Source organism: Arvicola amphibius, chromosome X, assembly GCF_903992535.2.
Source record: "Arvicola amphibius chromosome X, mArvAmp1.2, whole genome shotgun sequence".
Lineage (NCBI taxonomy): Eukaryota > Metazoa > Chordata > Mammalia > Rodentia > Cricetidae > Arvicola > Arvicola amphibius.
This window is the reverse complement of record NC_052065.1, coordinates 23,316,682-23,334,242: the sequence shown is the minus strand read 5'-3', so window position 1 is coordinate 23,334,242 and position 17,561 is coordinate 23,316,682. Positions and strand designations below refer to the sequence as shown.

General features: G+C 39.8%; 1 protein-coding gene across 1 annotated transcript in view; it reads right to left on the bottom strand.

Annotated features, from left to right (window-relative positions):
• Lancl3 (LanC like 3) overlaps nt 1–16,427 on the bottom strand; it is a 92,343-nt gene extending 75,916 nt beyond the window's left edge. Inside the window, exon 1 of the mRNA XM_038317459.1 lies at nt 15,855–16,427. Coding sequence (XP_038173387.1) covers nt 15,855–16,427 — 573 coding nt within the window. The remainder of the gene's footprint in view (nt 1–15,854) is intronic.
• Nucleotides 16,428–17,561: the final 1,134 nt, after the last annotated feature.

Sequence of the window (17,561 nt, the reverse complement as noted above, 5' to 3'; positions counted from 1 at the left end):
TAAATTTCTGAGAATTAGTTTTTCTTTTCAAAATTTGGAGTTCTTGCTCTTCATCTAGCTTCTTCAGGTGCTATGAAAAGTACAGTGTTAATTAACTCTTGCACGAAAGCAATTCTGGTTTTCTTTTTAAAAGCTTTTAAAATCTCCTTCCATTCAGCTTCATGGTGAACTATTTAACTGTAGCCACCCATGTCTTGCACTATATTTCATTTTTCATCATTTCCTCTTTACTTACTTTATTTTCTTTTAATTGGCACTGACTAGTAGGTAGAGGTTAGTACTCCTCTAATTAATTGCTCTTTAATTTATAACTTTTGAAATTCCATACATGAGTACTGCCTTTACATCATTCCCATCCCCACTTTTCCCTCATCTCACTTCCCCATGAACCCACTCCCTCTTAAACTCATGGCCTCTTCTTTTAAAATTATTATTACACATATACATACATGGATGTATACAACCGACTGAGTCCATTTAGTTTTGCCTTTATGTACTAAGTTTAGGGCTGACCACTGGGGTTTTGATAACCAGGGTTCATCCCTGGAGAAAAGGAGCTCTCCTTTCAGCAGCCATTGATTGCTCTTTGTCTAGGGAAGGGGCCGTGTGATGCTTCTCCCATCAAAGCTGGCATAATCTTCTCTCATTTTATCAGTCTTATTGTCTTTTGGCTGAACTTTTAGGGATGTTTATTCAACAATAGTCTAATCCTTCAATGGAAGTGTTTTTACTGCTAACATATTGTGAACTTCTCAGAGTTCTTTTCTGTTGTGATTGCCCTTCTCAACAATATCCTGCTTCATCCTCTTCATGTACTCACTTTGCCCTCTAACAATACCAATTTGCACATTTGGAGAGTGTTGGACATTCAGTTTTCTTATGCTCAATGTTAGTGAGCTTGCTGTCACTGTAGCAATCTCAAAAATGACTCTGTTTCAAAAGGTTTCATCCACAGTTGGTGGCCTGATGCTTTGGGGCCAGTTGTGGAGCGGCACCTCGTGTTAGAATCATGTAATGGATGAAGACCTCAAGTCCGAGCCAAAGAAGGGAAAGAGGTTGGCTCCCACAATTCCATTTGAAGACATCCCTTTCCCTCCCCCCTCACAAACAACCAAATCCTCTGAAAGGTTCTGCCACCTTCCAATAGCACCAGCTGAGGACAAAGCCTTTTAAAACAGGCCTCTGGAGGACACTGGAGGCCCAAACTGTAGCACATTCCTAATACCGCCTGTTTCCTCCAAGTTTTCAGTTTCTTTGTTGGTTTTCTTTTGAGATCAAATGTCTTTTAACAGACAATTGCTTTTTCAGTTTCAATGTTAAAACCTCAAAGGGAAATGAGAGCATGGAAAGCATTGTTGGTGGTTATTGGGTGACCAGTCAGTGTAACTATAATTACGCTGGGATAGAGTATTCTCCCAAATAACAGTATCTGTGGCTCTTCTTTTTTCTTGAGTCTGAATGTCATACATACTCTTTTAACTTGCTGTTCAACTCACAGAATTGCTACCAGTGTGGTAGGAGCTGCTTTGAAAGAAAAAGCTAAGTTGTATAAATGTTTGTGTGTCATGAAGTCCTTGCAATTAATTCAGCATGAGTATTTGCATGTTACCCTGTGATTTTTATGACCTACTTTCTACTTGTAATAGAAGTGTTACATTTATCATAGTGACTAGCATATGGTAAGTCTTAGTTTTTGACTTATTTTCTGGTGGTTATAAGAAATTTATGGCACAACTACCACATGACTCCATCTACTTCCCACATTTCAGTGATGTTTGTACAAATTTAGGCTAATAATATTCTCAAACTGTATTTTCCAAACCAGTAGCAGAAACAGGAGCATATATGTACAAATATTCTCAGGCCCAGTTTTATACCTACTATGTCAAAACGTTAGGAAGAGAGCCAGTCATGTGTGCTTCACAAACCCTTCAGGGATTCTGCTGCATGCTCAACTGTGAGAAGCATTGGATTCAGAGGAAAAACATATAACAGATAAACACAAATATTAAAGTCAAGACCTGGACTTGCTTGGTGTGATACTGAAGGTCATAAGTAGAACTCATGAATACATGCAAGACCTCATTGATCATGGATAATGAAAACTCACAATTATGAATCATTAGAGCAGAGTAGTTGTTAGTACTAAAAGCATTATTATTAATGACTCTATGTAGGAGCTAGAAACTGAAGAGTGAAATGTAGATTTAGTCTGTAAAATCTGCGATGAACCGCACTATGGTTTTCTGACACAATGCAGATGCTGTATTAATACAAAAACAATTCACTTCAATCTCTAGAATCTGAATAAACACCTTGAAAGAATCATTAATTGGATTTATTTATCCTTTTCCAAAACAGGCTACTTAATATATATTGTCTGGATCATTTGCTAAGGAAAAGTTATTTGAAGTTGTAACTTCAACAAATCACAACTATCGAAATTCCTATGAAATTTTGAGTTAATGCCATGTAAACAAATGAGCTTCAGAAGGAATAAAAGCTGGGGGTGTTTAGAACAAGAAATCAACATTCCACCGTCATTTTCTCAGCATTTGAAAGTAGGCTTCAAGTCAGTGAGATGATTTCCTCTAGGGACACAGCAAATCAAGGTCCCTGGATTCAGTTTGTAAGGAACCTAACGTTTTCTCTCCAACAGAAGGAAGATTTTTTTTCCCCAGAGGAAAAGGGAACTCATGTAGGTTCATATTTCAGGGGTGATGCCCAGGCACTCAATTTACTTTGACACCTAATCTGTCGGAGCAGCTCAGCTTAATCTCCTGTGTGGCAGAGCACAGGCTAGTTCCTGCTAGCCCTTTGCAGCTTCTGTGTGAAAATCTCAGAGCTCTACTGTTGCCAGTCAGGACACAGCAGCTACCAAAACCACCTCAGGGACTAGCAGACAGACTGCCACAAGTCCAAAATCTATTTGGACAACAGAGTTTCATTTCACATTAGGGATAATATTCAAAATAAAAATAAAAGAATAACACACACACACACACACACACACACACACACACACACACAAGCCCCCTCTATACCTAGAGGATCCTCTGCTAAACACATTATGAGCATAGCCTCCGTGGCTTATCTCAGCACCTTAAGAGGTCAGTGATGTTTGGATTACACTTTGCAAATCAGAAAATTAAGCTTCAAAAGTGCTAAGTAGCTTACCTAAAGTCAACAAACGGCTGTGCTGGAGCCAGGATTCAATCTCAAAGCTGGTGGTGAATCTGAAGGTTCTGTTTTGAACTACTACATTAAAACACTTTTGCTGAGACCCCAACCTATTTCAACGGATACAATTTGTAACATATGTGTAATTCATTTTGCCTCACATGCAAATTAGAAAAGGGTTTTAAAAGAGAGAGAGAGAGAGAGAGAGAGAGAGAGAGAAAGAGAGAGAGAGAGAGAGAGAGAGAGAGAGAGAGAGAGAGAGAGAGAGAGAGAGAGAGAGAGAGAATATGTATCAGGAGTGATGATACAGGCTTGTAATCACAGTGCTTGGGAAGCTAAAGCAGGAGAATTGAGACTTTGAGGACAGCCTGAGCCAAAACAGTTCAACACCAGCAAGAGTTATGTTTTAATTCTATCTCAAAGTAACGAAAGCAATTAAAAAAAAAAGAAAAGAAAAAAATTTGTATGTTGAGGATATTTCGTTTCTGATTGTGTTTTGGGTCTCTTTGAGCTTAGATACCTGGAAAATCTGCTAAGAAAGTGGCCCCTTCTTGAAGTCATTGTATGAGTGGAGATTCAGTTGGTCCCCACAGTGCTTGCTTTGAGACCAGAGATGCTTTTGTTGCCATGGACACCAGATTTCAACACACCACTGAGCACTGGAATCTATTCCATGCAAAGATACCAACCAGCAGATGGACACAGTAACATCTAACAGCACATTAATGCTATGGCCAATATTTCCTTTGTCACCTCTCATTTAGATGATGCGCTCACCAGTGAAGTCTGTTAAGGCTTTATCTGTCACCTGGAGACAGTTTCTTTATGACTCAGATAACAATACTCACACTTCAACATGTCAAAGTCACTCATTGCTGGAGTTGTAGAATGTCTAAAGCTATTCATAAGGAAGTCTCATCTTACACAAAACAAATGGATTCAATGCTGTGATTTCATAAAAGGCAAACTTGCCCAAGTGTCTAGCACCCTAGTATAAGTGGTCCTGGTAGTAGTAGTACACACACACACACACACACACACACACACACTTGGTTGTTTATTTTTCTGGAACAAACCATATAGTCAAAGAATTAGGTACATAATTTAAAAATGTATGTCAGAGATCAGTTTCTGAAACTGAATTATGTTTAAAATCAACTGGACATATCACATATTAGAGACTGTCGGTTCAGTTTTATCAAGGGATTGTTTCTACTCTATGAAAGATATAAAAAGAGTCCCTTCTACTTGGATGAAATCTGTGTATTGTGTATCAGTCAGTCACATGATCAACACCAGTCATTACATTAACAAATGTAAGTGAAATTAGTCAACAAGTTAATAATAAATTCATATTTTATATAATATAATAAATCATTTTATATAATATAATATAATAAATCATTCCATTAAACCATCTTTTTATATTTTATATATATTTTTATATTTTATATAAATCATCTTTATATTTATATTTATATTTAATTCCATTAAACCATCTTCTTATAGCATAATGAAAAACTCAACAAATTTAAAATTTAGTATACTAACAAAGATTTTACTGTGTTTACTTTCCTAATTTATTCAGTAACAAAACAAAATTAACCAAGATGCTTCAAGTAATTATAATGTAAAGAATACATTTCAGCTTTAATGGAATATATATAAGTGCATGAAAAGCTATAAATTATATCTAAACCTAAATGGGTTATTTTGTTTAATATTTTGACTTTATCATGTCTGTTAAATAAGTACATCAAAAGATTTTTAAAAATTAAAAGGAAACTGTTTAACTACCTTTAATTTCAGTTTGTATTGAGAGAGAAGCAATACTCTCTGTCATACAGGTAAAATTAATTGTACTATTCTAAAATGGGAAATGGTATTGAGCATACATTTTCTACTTTATATGGGATATTATAATAGAGCCTCTTCTTGTGTTATCATTAAATAATTCAAAATTTCAAAACCAATGGGTAGTGGTGACACATGCCTTTAATCCCTGCACTCAGGAGGCAGGGGCAGGCTAAACTCTATGAGTTCGAGGCCAGCCTGGTCTACAAAGTATAAGTTTCAGGACAGACAGGACTGTTACACAGAGAAACCCGGTCTCAAAAAAGCACACAAGAAAAAAAGAAGCAAACCTCCTGAGGCAGAGAAGATGGCCTAGGGAAGAAGAGTACTTCCTGCGCAAGCATAAGGACCCAAATTTGAATCCCCAGCATCACATAAAAGTTATGCACTTAAAAGCCCAGCACTGGGGGCTGTGGATAGGTGATCCAGGGAGCTAGTTCACTGGCCAGCCATTCTAGCTGCAAAAGCAAGCTTCTGATTCAATGAGAGGCCCTGCCTCACAGGAATAAGCATACGAGCAATAGCAAGATGTAATACTGTGGTCTCTGTATATGCATGCACACACTCACTCACATACATGCATTATACACACAAACAACCTACACAGTTCCCCTCACTACCCAAAATTTTAAAAAAATACAGAAAAAAAGATGAAGAAAAAATTCTGTACCCAACGAAAAAGCACCCATGGAAAAAGGTGATTCTTATTAAAGGACAATGATGAAACTCATGACACTTGGGGTAAATGAGTAAAACTTCTTGAGAGCAAATCCCATAAAACTGGGAGACTTTGTATTCACAACTGCTTGACAGACCAGTGGCAGCAGCATTACACATAAGCTTACTCAAAAGGCAGAATTACGGGCCTCACAATAACCCACCAATCCCAACTCTGACTTTGAACAATATTTTCAATTTGTGTGAATGCTAAAGTGTGAGAAACACAAACTGAAAACATATATTATGAACTGCCTAGTGGAGTCTCATGTCTAATGTCTACCACTGCCCAATTGTATATTCTTCAACCTCCCTGGGCCTCAGTTTCCTCACTGGGTATTATGAAAATAGTAATGGTGCCCATGTGGTAAGGTTGTTGATGGTATTAACATATATATATATATATATATATATATATATATATGTGTGTGTGTGTGTGTGTGTGTGTGTGTGTGTGTACCTATCAATATATATTACATGTATATGTATATATATGTGTGCACATATATATATATATATATATATATTCCAAGTTAAGATTCATAGAAATATAGAGTATAGTCACTGGTGGTTACCAGAGGAAAGGGAAGATAGAGACAAGATAAATAAATTTAATAGGAAGAAGAAACTCTTGTAATGTAACACAACAAATGTATATTGTTGATACTAATGTGTTTGATGCTTTAAAACTGCTTAAAAGTAGACAGAAAAACACTTTCATAATGAAACATGAATATTTGTGATGATAGATGTGTTAATTAGCCTCATTTGCTCATCTGACAATCTACTGAAAAATTCAATTGTACTTGATATGTATAAACAATTATTGTGGCACTTAAAAACAAAAATTTGAAAATAAAGTTACACTTTACTACAGGAAGAATGGGAACATAATATATTCAAATTGTTTACATTAGTGCATGTAAATAAGTGATTATGTTCTCTTAGTTTCTATTTGCCTTTTAGCATTTAAAGGATATTCATTTGTAAGTGACAAATCATCTAAATCATAGGCTCAACCCACTTTTTGGTAGTTCTATTATCAAGCAATTAGAACTTAGGCCTGGTCTACAATAACCCAACTTCCCCAACATTACTGTCATTTCAAGTAAGTAAGTAAGTAAGCTTCATACAGGCAGTGTGCAATACATGCCTGCTTTTAAAAATGTTGATTTCTCATATCCAAACACTGAGTGAAATCCTTTACCTATATATGATTGGGTAAGAATCGACATGAGCAGTAAGAGGACTCCTTTTCTACCATAGACATGCCTAACCTCATTTTTTGCTTATCAGTTAGATGACCATTGAATTTTATAAAATCCTCTATTGAAAAGAATGTGAGAACAGGGGTAACCCCAAACTCTGGTGGTGGGAATGGAAATTGATGGTAAAGTTGTGTTGTTGTTTGGTTTGTATTTTAAGAGAGAATCTTACAATGAAGATCGAGGTGGTTTGGAACTCACTATGTAACCTAGACTGGCTTCAAACTTGCAGCAATCCTCCTACCTCAGCCTCCCTTGACATGGCATTTTAAAAAATAATCTGATCATCTCCAGCAAATAAAAAACACATGTGTAAACTTTGACTCAATCTTAAAAATTGTTTACTACATGCACACTTGAAAAGGTAGATTGATGTGTGATGTCCTTCTATATGTGTTGCTTTTATTGGCTAATGAATAAATCTATTTCAGCCAATGGCTTAGCAGAGTAAAGCCAGGTGGGAAATTTGAACAAAAATATAGAAAGTAGGTGGAGTCAAGGAGATGCCATATTACTGCTGAAGGAGAAAGACGCCAGAACCTTACCAGTAGGCCACAGCCTCATGGTGATACACAGATTAATAGAAATGGGTTAATTTAAGATGTAACAGCTAGCTAGAAGTACACCTGAGTCATTGGTCAAACAGTGTTGTAATTAATATAGTTCCTGTGAGATTATTTGAGTCTGGGCAGTTGGGAAACAAACGAGCAGTCTCCATTTATAGTTGATAACAAACATATAGAAAGATGAATATAAACACTATTTGTATATATATATTATATATATACACATGTGCATTCTTTTAGCATTACTATTGATATAAGAAAAAGGGGAAAAAGAAACTAGGAAATGTTAGTGTTCATCATTAAGGCTAAGTCATTATAGTTGCATAGAACCAAAATAAAGAGATATTTCTCTAAATAAGATTGGCAGAGATGCCTGAAGTATATTGCACAAAAAAGCAAGCTATAGAGTACATATATAATATGATCATTTGTTTGTAATGAAGAGATGGCTTAAAGTACAGATTGCCTTTGCTGAGGACATGAGTTGCATTTCCAGCACCAAAATTAAAGCAACTCACAACTGCCAGTAACTCCAGTTCAAGGAGGATCTGACACCTACATTCTCCTATAGTGCCTACATACATGTGTGTATACATGCATGCACATGTGCATATATACATACAACTGGAGATAAAATCAATCTTAAAAATATGATTATCTGTGTAAGTGAAGAAAACACACTTATGAAATACACTAGTAAAAAGGAAATTTAATATAATAGTCCATAGAAAGCTCATTTTATATTGCCTGATTTAGCTTGCCATATGCATGTAACAATAATGATTATTAAGAAAAATAAGGGCCCTATGTAAACTTCCAATTTAGGCTCTCTCTTTTCATAATGTCTGGCTGTGGGTCTCTGTACCCACTCCAATCTGCTGCTGGAGTAAGCCTCTCTGATGATGACTGGACAAGGCAATGATGTATAAGTATAGCAGGATATCATTAAGAATCATTTCATTAACTTTTTTTTGGCCAGTTGTGTTTGGTTCTACCCCAGGTCTCTGAACTAAAACGTGGCTATCCAGTCTCTGGTTCCTGGACTCAACATGAGGGCTTTTGCTTTGTCTTACTGTATCATGGTGTGTGTGTGTGTGTGTGTGTGTGTGTGTGTGTGTGTGTGTGTGTGTGTGTGTGTGTTTGGTTGTTGTCTCTTGGGAGCCTGCTATTTTCTGAAGGGAAATGGAGGAGAAGGGGATCTAGGGGAGAGGGTATGTGGGGGGAGCTGGGAGGAGTGGAGGAAGGGGAAACAGTGATAGGAATGTACTGTATAAGAAAAGAATCTATTTTCAATTAAAAAATAATAAACCTTTACATGTAATCCAAAAAAAAGAAAAATAGGGAATGTAAACAGTTTCTACTATAAAACATATTTCTAATATTTACTAGCATACATTTTAATGAAGTTAATATCGTAGCTTTTGTTTGATTAATAGCCAGCCAACAGCAAAATTAAGGCACTTTCCATTTGCCATGGGGCATAGAGGTAACCTGGAAAGGGAAGGGAAACTCCCACAACAGGAAAACTGAGCGAATGAAGGTGATAAGCCACAGACAGATCATGTTAAGAGAAGTCAAAGGGCAGACAGCTTGGTAACTTCCCAGCAGCCATTGCATTCTCTCTCCTTTCTTGTCAGAACCTGTGCCCAATTTTAAAGGTTAGAAATGAAAGAGAATTAGTGCTCTCAGTCTTCCCTAAAAACTAGAACTGGCCAGGGACCAAGTGATAGGCAATGAGTCAGAACAGAAAGTTTTCTACTATAGAACATTCTACATGATTTAAAAAAAATAGATGCTGGGAAAAGCCACAGACTTTCCCCTCTCTCCTTATTATAGAAGAGCATGATGCTTGGAATAGCAATGACCATCTTGACTATACAGGAATGACATAGCTCACATAGGAGATCAAATGAAAATTCACTAGGAAATGCTGGCTTGGGTTCTCTTAAGTCTCTTTGGTTAACCAACCTACTAATGGCTTAGCCCTACACTTTTGTTAAATGGTATAATGAATGTTTTCCTCAGTCCAATCACAACCTGATTAGTCAGTTTAAGGTTTCTTGTATGTATATAGTTTTCCCTAATTTTTGAGGCAGGATTCTCACTATGCTACATAAGCTGGCCTCCAATTTCTGAGCTCAAGTGATTCTCCTGCTTCCGCTTCCTCTGTGCTGGAATTATGGGTGTATACTACTCACCACATCTGGATTCAATCATGTTTTCTTGACCATTCTGTTTCTCAAATAACAGCATCCCAATGTGGTGATGTGAATGAAGATGTCAATCCTATAAGTTTGAATATTTGGTCCCTAGGTAGTAGAACTGTTTATGAAGGATTAGGAGGTGTGACCTTGTTGGAGGAAGTATGTTATTAGGGGTGGGCTTGAAGATTTCATAAGTCCAAGCTGGCCTCAAATTCGGGATCCTGTGTCTCTGCCTCTTCAACAAACCCTAGATGTTCACTAGAAGTTACCTTATGTTGAGGACCCAATTAACACCTTTAAAATTTTTAAATCACAGCAGGAAGATCAAATATTGTACTGAGTATGATTTTCTACCTGATATTTGGAATTGCATTGGATTATATGTTAGTAGAAACAGAAAGGGCTACCATTGCTTTTATTAAACAGCTACTATGTGCCAAGCAATAAAACAGGCATTTTATCTAGTATATCACAGCAACTTCCAAATCAGTTCCCTTTGATTGCAAAAATGAAAAAAAAATCTTGTTGCTAATTCATGTAAACAACTGAGCATTTCCTTTTAGTACAAATATAAGCTAGGCACAATGGCTTATGCCTGTAATGCCAGCACTAGGGAGGGTGAGGCAGGAAGCCTGATAGGAGTTTCAAGCCAGCATAGACTACACAGTGAGTTAAAGGCCAGTAAGACTCAGCCTAAAAGTAACCACCCTCAAAAAATGTTGGGCCAAGTATGAGAGTATATACCTTTAATCTCAACACTTGAAACAGAACCAGGAAGATCTATGTGAATTCAAGGTCAGCATGGTACACATAACAAACTCCAGGCCTTCCAGGTTCATCTCAAAAACATCAATTAAATTTTAAAAAATGCAGACTACAACCACCTACAGAAGTCATGGATATATATGTATCATACTGGAGCTGTTGAAGAAATCTCAAAGTATCACTGACTGACTCCTGTTTCCAATGTACCACAATCACAAGATTCACTGTAAAATCTTAATGTGTTAATCAAAAAGCACCCATGCTGCTGCATCACATTTTTTAATGTTTTAGTCTCTGAATTGACTACAATGGGTTTCTTTTTGTAATTCTAAGTTTTAATTTATACATTCGTAGATGTTATCCTGAGAAGTCCTGAAAGTTCATCAGACTGACAAAGGAGGCCTTGGTGCAAAGAGGATTTTAAAAGAGCCACATAAACACTTTTTGCAGGTGTTGTGTGAGTGTGTATGCATGCTAGAGATCAAAATCAGGGCTTCTCACAACCTAATCAAACACACTTCCACCAAGAACTGCATCCCTATCTGTTGGGGAAGGCTGCTTGTTCATTCCTGGCTGCCCAGAACACGAAATAATCACTCAGAAACTACATTATTTGCAATATTGTTTGGCCAATAGCTTAAGCATATTTCCGGCTAAGTCTTATATCTTAAATTAACCCAGTTCTATTAATCTGTGTATCATAAGGTGACTGTGGCTTACCTCTGTCTCCGGCAGGTGGCTACATGGCTTCTTATTGACTCTGCCTACTCTCTCTCTATATCTCTTTCAGCATGGCTTTTCTCTGTTTAGCCATTGGCCGAAAGCAGCTTCTTTATTAACCAATGGCAATAAAACATATTCACAGAATACATCACCTCCCACATCAACTATCCCCTTATCATTCTTAATAATGACAATTTACTCAATAGTCAGAGAAAATCAGGAACGTTTTTTCAAAAGATCAATATACTCTTGTTAATACACAAAACAAATCCAGTCACATAACTTTGACTTCTTTGGCACCAAGGGATCTGATTTTAATTTACTGGGAACTTTCCTTGCCTTTGAACTTCCTTATCTCCTACTCATTTATTAGAAACCTCTAAGCCTGCATGGTTCAGTCCTTGCTGGCCCCTACGCCAAAACGGCTGCTACTACGGCAGCCTCTTAATTCTCATGCTCCAGTTGTGAGACATAACATGCCTTCATAAAGGAGCCTTTCTACCATAGGCTCTCAAACAGTAGCTCTGCCTTCTCTCACCTGTCCCCTCCCCCACCTTAGTTCCTGTTTACTTCCTTCAGATCATTTCTTACAATCAATTCGGTTTGTTGCTCTGCTCACTGTTAAATCTCAGCATCTAGCACGGTGCTTGGTATAGCAGGAAAATCTAATTAATACTCGCTTAATGAATGAAGAAAATGAAGAAAAGTTCAATGAAGAATTGTGGGCTCAGTTTACTTGATTTTTTAAAGAATTCTTATTAATCCAATTACAAAAGTGGAAATTTAGGCTCAGACTTTTGAAGTTATTTGTACAAAATCATTGAGTGACAAAGTTACTTTCATTAACACCCTAGATTTCCCTTAATCCCTCTACCATCCCCCCTATATCTCCACCAACCAGTAAAAGGCAAAACAGACTGACAGCAAATATTTATGACACAATTTCTTGGGAATTCACTAACCCATTGTATAAGACTATGTGCCGTACACACTTCAAATCCCCTTTCTTTAAGTATTTTCAGGACAGTTGAATTCACTGGAAATATGTTAAGTACATCGAGTGATTCAGTATCTCTCTCTCTCTCTCTCTCTCTCTCTCTCTCTCTGTGTGTGTGTGTGTGTGTGTGTATGTGTAGAGAGAGAGCGAGCGAGCACGTTTTAAACATTTATCAATTATATGAACACAAATGGAAACTTCAAAAATGTAAATGAACAACATAAGAATGTAACAAATTAGATAAGGCCAGAGAAAGTATTGATGTATGAAAATAAAGACTGCATTGTATTCTAGAGCATGTAATCCATAATTCTGGCCTTATGCTTTCTAATATAAGAAAGCGAGAAGTACAATCAGCCACAAGAGATATTTCAAAGACTAACTGATTCTATCAATTGTAAAAAGAACGCAGCTATTTGTTTCCACTTCCTGAGACAAATTCCTTTGTGGGTCCTTATAGTGAAAGGGGTCTGATATTGTAATGAGCATTCTAAACTACAGCCCCATAAATCAATACATCAAGCTTCATACAATGAAGTGTTGCAGCATGAATTAACAGTCATGGCTGGTGTGACACCCAAACCCACACAGCATCATATTGCCTTATTATCTAAACTGTTATCTATGAATCAACCCTATCAGTCCTACCTAGGAACTTGTTAGACATGCAGAATATTAGATCCTCTCCCAAGGCTAAATCAGAATGTTTTCTATATTTTGCTATATATTTATAATATTTATGGCAATTTCTCTTTATTTTGCAGAAAAGATATACAGGTGATTCCTATGCAAAATATGTTTTCTAAAGCATTTCTAAATGATCTAGTGGGTCATTTTTGATTTGAATAATAATTTGTAAGGACCTATAATTTATTCAATTCATTTATTCCAATAGATATTTACTGAGAACCCAGAAGTAGAAAACGCTTTCTTTAAACATAGCTCCAGAAGCATTAGCATAAGGGAAATATTGATAAGACATACCATTTTTAAGGTAGGTTAATGCAAGCCACATAGTATACAGACAATATTTGCAACATTACAAAAGAAGAGTTAGGTGCCTACATATGTGCTAGGCACTATGTTAATATTGAAGCTACAATTGCATAAAAAAATCTCCATCCTAAGGAATTTATAGTCTGATTAGTGAAGACATCAATAAACAAACTGAATAAAAACAGGAAAGGGGGTAATTTTAAATTTTAAATGAGGCTGAGAGGTAATGCCTCACTAAGGAGGTAAAGACCTATCCAAGGTCATGGAGCCATCTATAAAAATATCTAGAGGAAGTGTTCCAGGCAGGGAGAACAGAGAGTCCAAACACCCTGAGACAAGAGAATGCCTAAAACAACACAAGGCCAGTGTGGTTATTAAACATGAGTAAGAAGCAAAGTAGGTACGCAAGAGGCTTCATCATGTGAGGCCTTATCGGCCATTTTCAGTGTCACAGGTTTAACTACGAGATAGGAAGTCACTGGAGAAAAGGCAATAGGGAGCCACTGAAGGATGCTGAGCAGGAAAATGACGTAATGAGAAGTGTCTTTAAGAAGCTAGCTTTTTGAAAGGGTGGATGAATGGCTTAGCGGGGGGGGGGGGGGAACTAACTCAGAGTGATTCATTCATTACTTATTACGTGGCACAGATGTGTCAAATAATGTGAGAAGGCTCTAAACTAGGGTGATAACTATGGGAAATGACAGAGGAAGGTGAATGTAAATGACATTGAATGAAAAAAGATCCTGGGACACAATGGCAGATTATTTATAGAAAAATGACACAAGTTAGAAATTCAATTTAATCAAGGTTCACGGATCATCTACTGATAGAAAAGCTGTCTGCTGGCAAGTAGATAGGGAGGGAAAGGTGCGCCAGTCCCTGCCCTACACATTCAAAGCCTCCATTTCTTGGATTGCTGAAATGGAGGCAAACTGATCTAACAAATTAAAAGCTGTTCTTTCAGAATCTTCAGAGCTGGTTCTCTTGTTCCTTCTCCCAGGGACCGCCAGGGCACCTCAATTTGATTAGCACAAAAAGACAGATCCGATTTGGCAGGAGGGTAGAAGAAAGGTCTTAAATGCTTTTGTGGGGCAGGGCTTTCAACTGGTTTTGAAGACCACTTTCTGTGCACAGCCCTCCTGGTCTTTTGGTTGATTTTCCACTCTGCCATTCTATTATGGAAAAAAGACTTGAAGGCATGGGCAAAAGAATAAACAGGCTTAAGGAAAACAACTGGGGGATTTAAAAAAAATTGCCTACCATCAGACTGCAGGGTTGGGGAAGCAGATGCAAATGTAATGCAAATGATATGTAAATCTCTCTGTGGCCTTCTAAATGGTTTTCTACCACTGGAAGGGCCTTTGGGAAACAGCTAGCAGATAACAATGACTCAGAAGCAGAGCAAACTATTTCAAGACAACTTTGTCACATGGCCCTTGGCTGCCCTGCTAGCTTGGTGCACCCTTCGGCATTTTTCCTCTTCAGTTGAATCAACATCACCTGATGTAAATTTAAAAAAATGAAGTCTACTTGCTTACTGGTTTTCTAAGCTAATTATACTTTTAAGTCACTCCATAGACCTTTATTTTTTTTCTCTAAATGCCTTTCTCACGATATCTAGCCAAGTTAAATGTGCTGCTTTCTCCTTAGAACAGAATGTTGTTCCAGTGGATTATGAATGAATGTGCCTCCCTTTCAGTTCTAATTACTATGAGGCTTTATAGGTTTTTTTTATTCCCACAACTCCACAGGAACTGGCACATTTTCTGCTAACATATACATGCTATATTCAAAGGCAATTTAAGAAAAAAATAAATGCCTGCGTATATAGTTGTGAAACTGAATTGCTTTCAAAGAGTCCCTGAAAAACTGTTTATTAAGAAAAGCTTCCTGGTCACAAATGCTGTGGCTTTCGTCAACCTAACTACTGATTTTAGAATGGAAGAAAAAAAATAAACGCTTTTGATCAAAGCGACCATATTTCTGTCTACACTTAGCTCATTAAAAACACTATACTCCCATGAGATACACATTTATTATGAGTCCTAGGATGAATTCAATAGTAAATAGCACAATGCACACATCAGACCTACGACTGAGCAGCTTGGTCACAGGCCCAGGAGTCCAGAAGCAACTTTCTTGCACATCAGTCCTAAAGTCCCGTTACTTTTATAGACTCTTAATATTTAGGGGTGCTTTTGCTACCACGGTCAAAGGAAAGAAAATAACTTCCCCCCCATTTTTAAACATTCGCTTTTAAGGGCCACAAGGTCAACCCCCAAAAAAGCTATGGGGCAAAGAGGCATCTGAAGTGATGCCACCAAGTTCACTGCACAAAGGGGAACAAAGCAAAAAGCCAAGTAATCCAGCGAACGATTGTGCGGACAAAGAAAGGGGGAAAAGACGGACAAAAGCAGAAGGGGCTGAAGAAAGCACAGCTCCAGACAAAGAAGTAACGAAGAAGAGATGGGGGACGCACAACCAGGGGGGATGCTCCGGGCTTCAGGGAGTCCCGGAAAGCCCGACCCCCGCGGGGCGCGGGCAGCCGGCAAGCGCCCTCCGGCGGCCGGGGCAGCCAGAGTCTTACCTCCTGGGCGAGTTTCTGCTTTAGTACCAGCGCGGCGCACAGGTAGCCGGCGCGGCCCACGAACAGCTCGTCGGAGCCGCACTCCAGGAAGGAGACGGGTGCGCAGACGGCACACAGAGCCCGAAACTTGCCGAGGGGCTGCACGTAGTCGGAACGGCCCAGGGCGTGGTACACGAGCGTGGCCACCGCGTGCACGCCCGCGCCCCCGAGCAGGAAGGCGGCGCGGGTGTCGGCGTCCGGCTCGCCCCACTCTTCGGAGCGGGAACACGCGTCGATGAGGCGCTTGGCGGAGCGCAGGTAGCGCTCGCGGGACCCGGCGAAAAGCGGGCTCTGTGAGACGTGGTAGAGCATGTAGGCCACCCCGGCCACGCCACTGTACAGACCCCCCTGGCAGCTGCTGCCCGCCGCTGTCGCCCCTCGAGCCTCAGCGCCGCCCCCGAGCGGGGGCAGCTCCTGGAGGATGCGTTCGATGGTGGAGGTGACCAAGGGCGCCACCGCCTCCTCGCACTGGCCAGCCAGCAGGCTGCCCTGGTAGTCATCGAAGCGGTTGGCGAAACAGCGCTTGGTGTCCATGCTGTCGCCTGTGGCCCCCCAGTGTCGAGCTGGGGACCTTTGGAGGGAGCGCCCTGCAGCCCGGCACAGCACCTCCTGCTCTCTGAGATGCTCGGATGGCTGTAGATGCGGTGGGGGGGGGGGGGGGTGGATGGAGCGAGGAGGGTGAGACGAGAGGTGACAAGGAGGTAGGAGGTAGGCACAAGGAGGGATCACGGAGCGGATGGCCAAGTGGGGCAACGGGCTGCTGCGAGGCTCCCGAGTGGCCCGAGAGAACACGGGGAATGCGTGTCGCTTGTCCCCCCCCCCCTCCCGGAGGCCGCGCCCTCGCCGAGCCGCCCCCTCCTGCGCCGCCGCAGCTCCGCGGCTCTCCAAGGGGCCGAAGTGATCTCCTCAGGCAGGACCCACGCGGGGCCCGCGCCCCTCCTCCCGCTCCGCCCTCGGCTCCTCCCCTCCCTGCAGAAAGCCTGGGACGTGCAGGACACGGATCGGGAATGCTGAGGCTGGCCATCAGCACACCTGGCAGCAGAGGTGATGACTTCCAGTCCCTTGTGTGCTCAGAGGCTTTGCCTCGGGTCAGCACCAGCAGCACCTGGGAACGTGGCAAAAACGCAGCGCCGCAGGTTTCTCCTCAAACCTAGTCAATCAAAAGTCAAAATATACAGCAAGAGTCCTAGGTTAGAAGCATCCACAATAAAGTTTGTGAAGCTGCTGAACTAGGCTAAAGTACCAGAGAATACACAGCTGGGAGTTGCCTTTCAAGCTTGGTCACAGTGGCGGTCTCAGTTAAAATGCCTCAATACTAAGAACAGCAATAGTGTGTGACCGGTAGTGTGTAACATGGTTTATGTTGTTAAAAGGACCATGAGAACTCTTTGTTTGCCTTCTACTACATTGTTTTGCTGGGCGTGCGCAGGAATAAAAACCCAAAGAAGCACACTATATTGGAAACTCCTTACCTGCATCTTTCCTTGCTCTATTTCCCTGTTCCCTCATGAAATTAGAAAGAGGCCAAAAAACACCTTTAGATCATTGGCTAGTTAATACGTGGTGGCTAAAGCGTGGGGAAGAATTGAATCCTTCCTTAGTTCGCTGTTCACTTCTCTCCCCCTTTGGTTCCCTCCTGTTTCTCCTCCACAAGTGTTACTCCCAGTC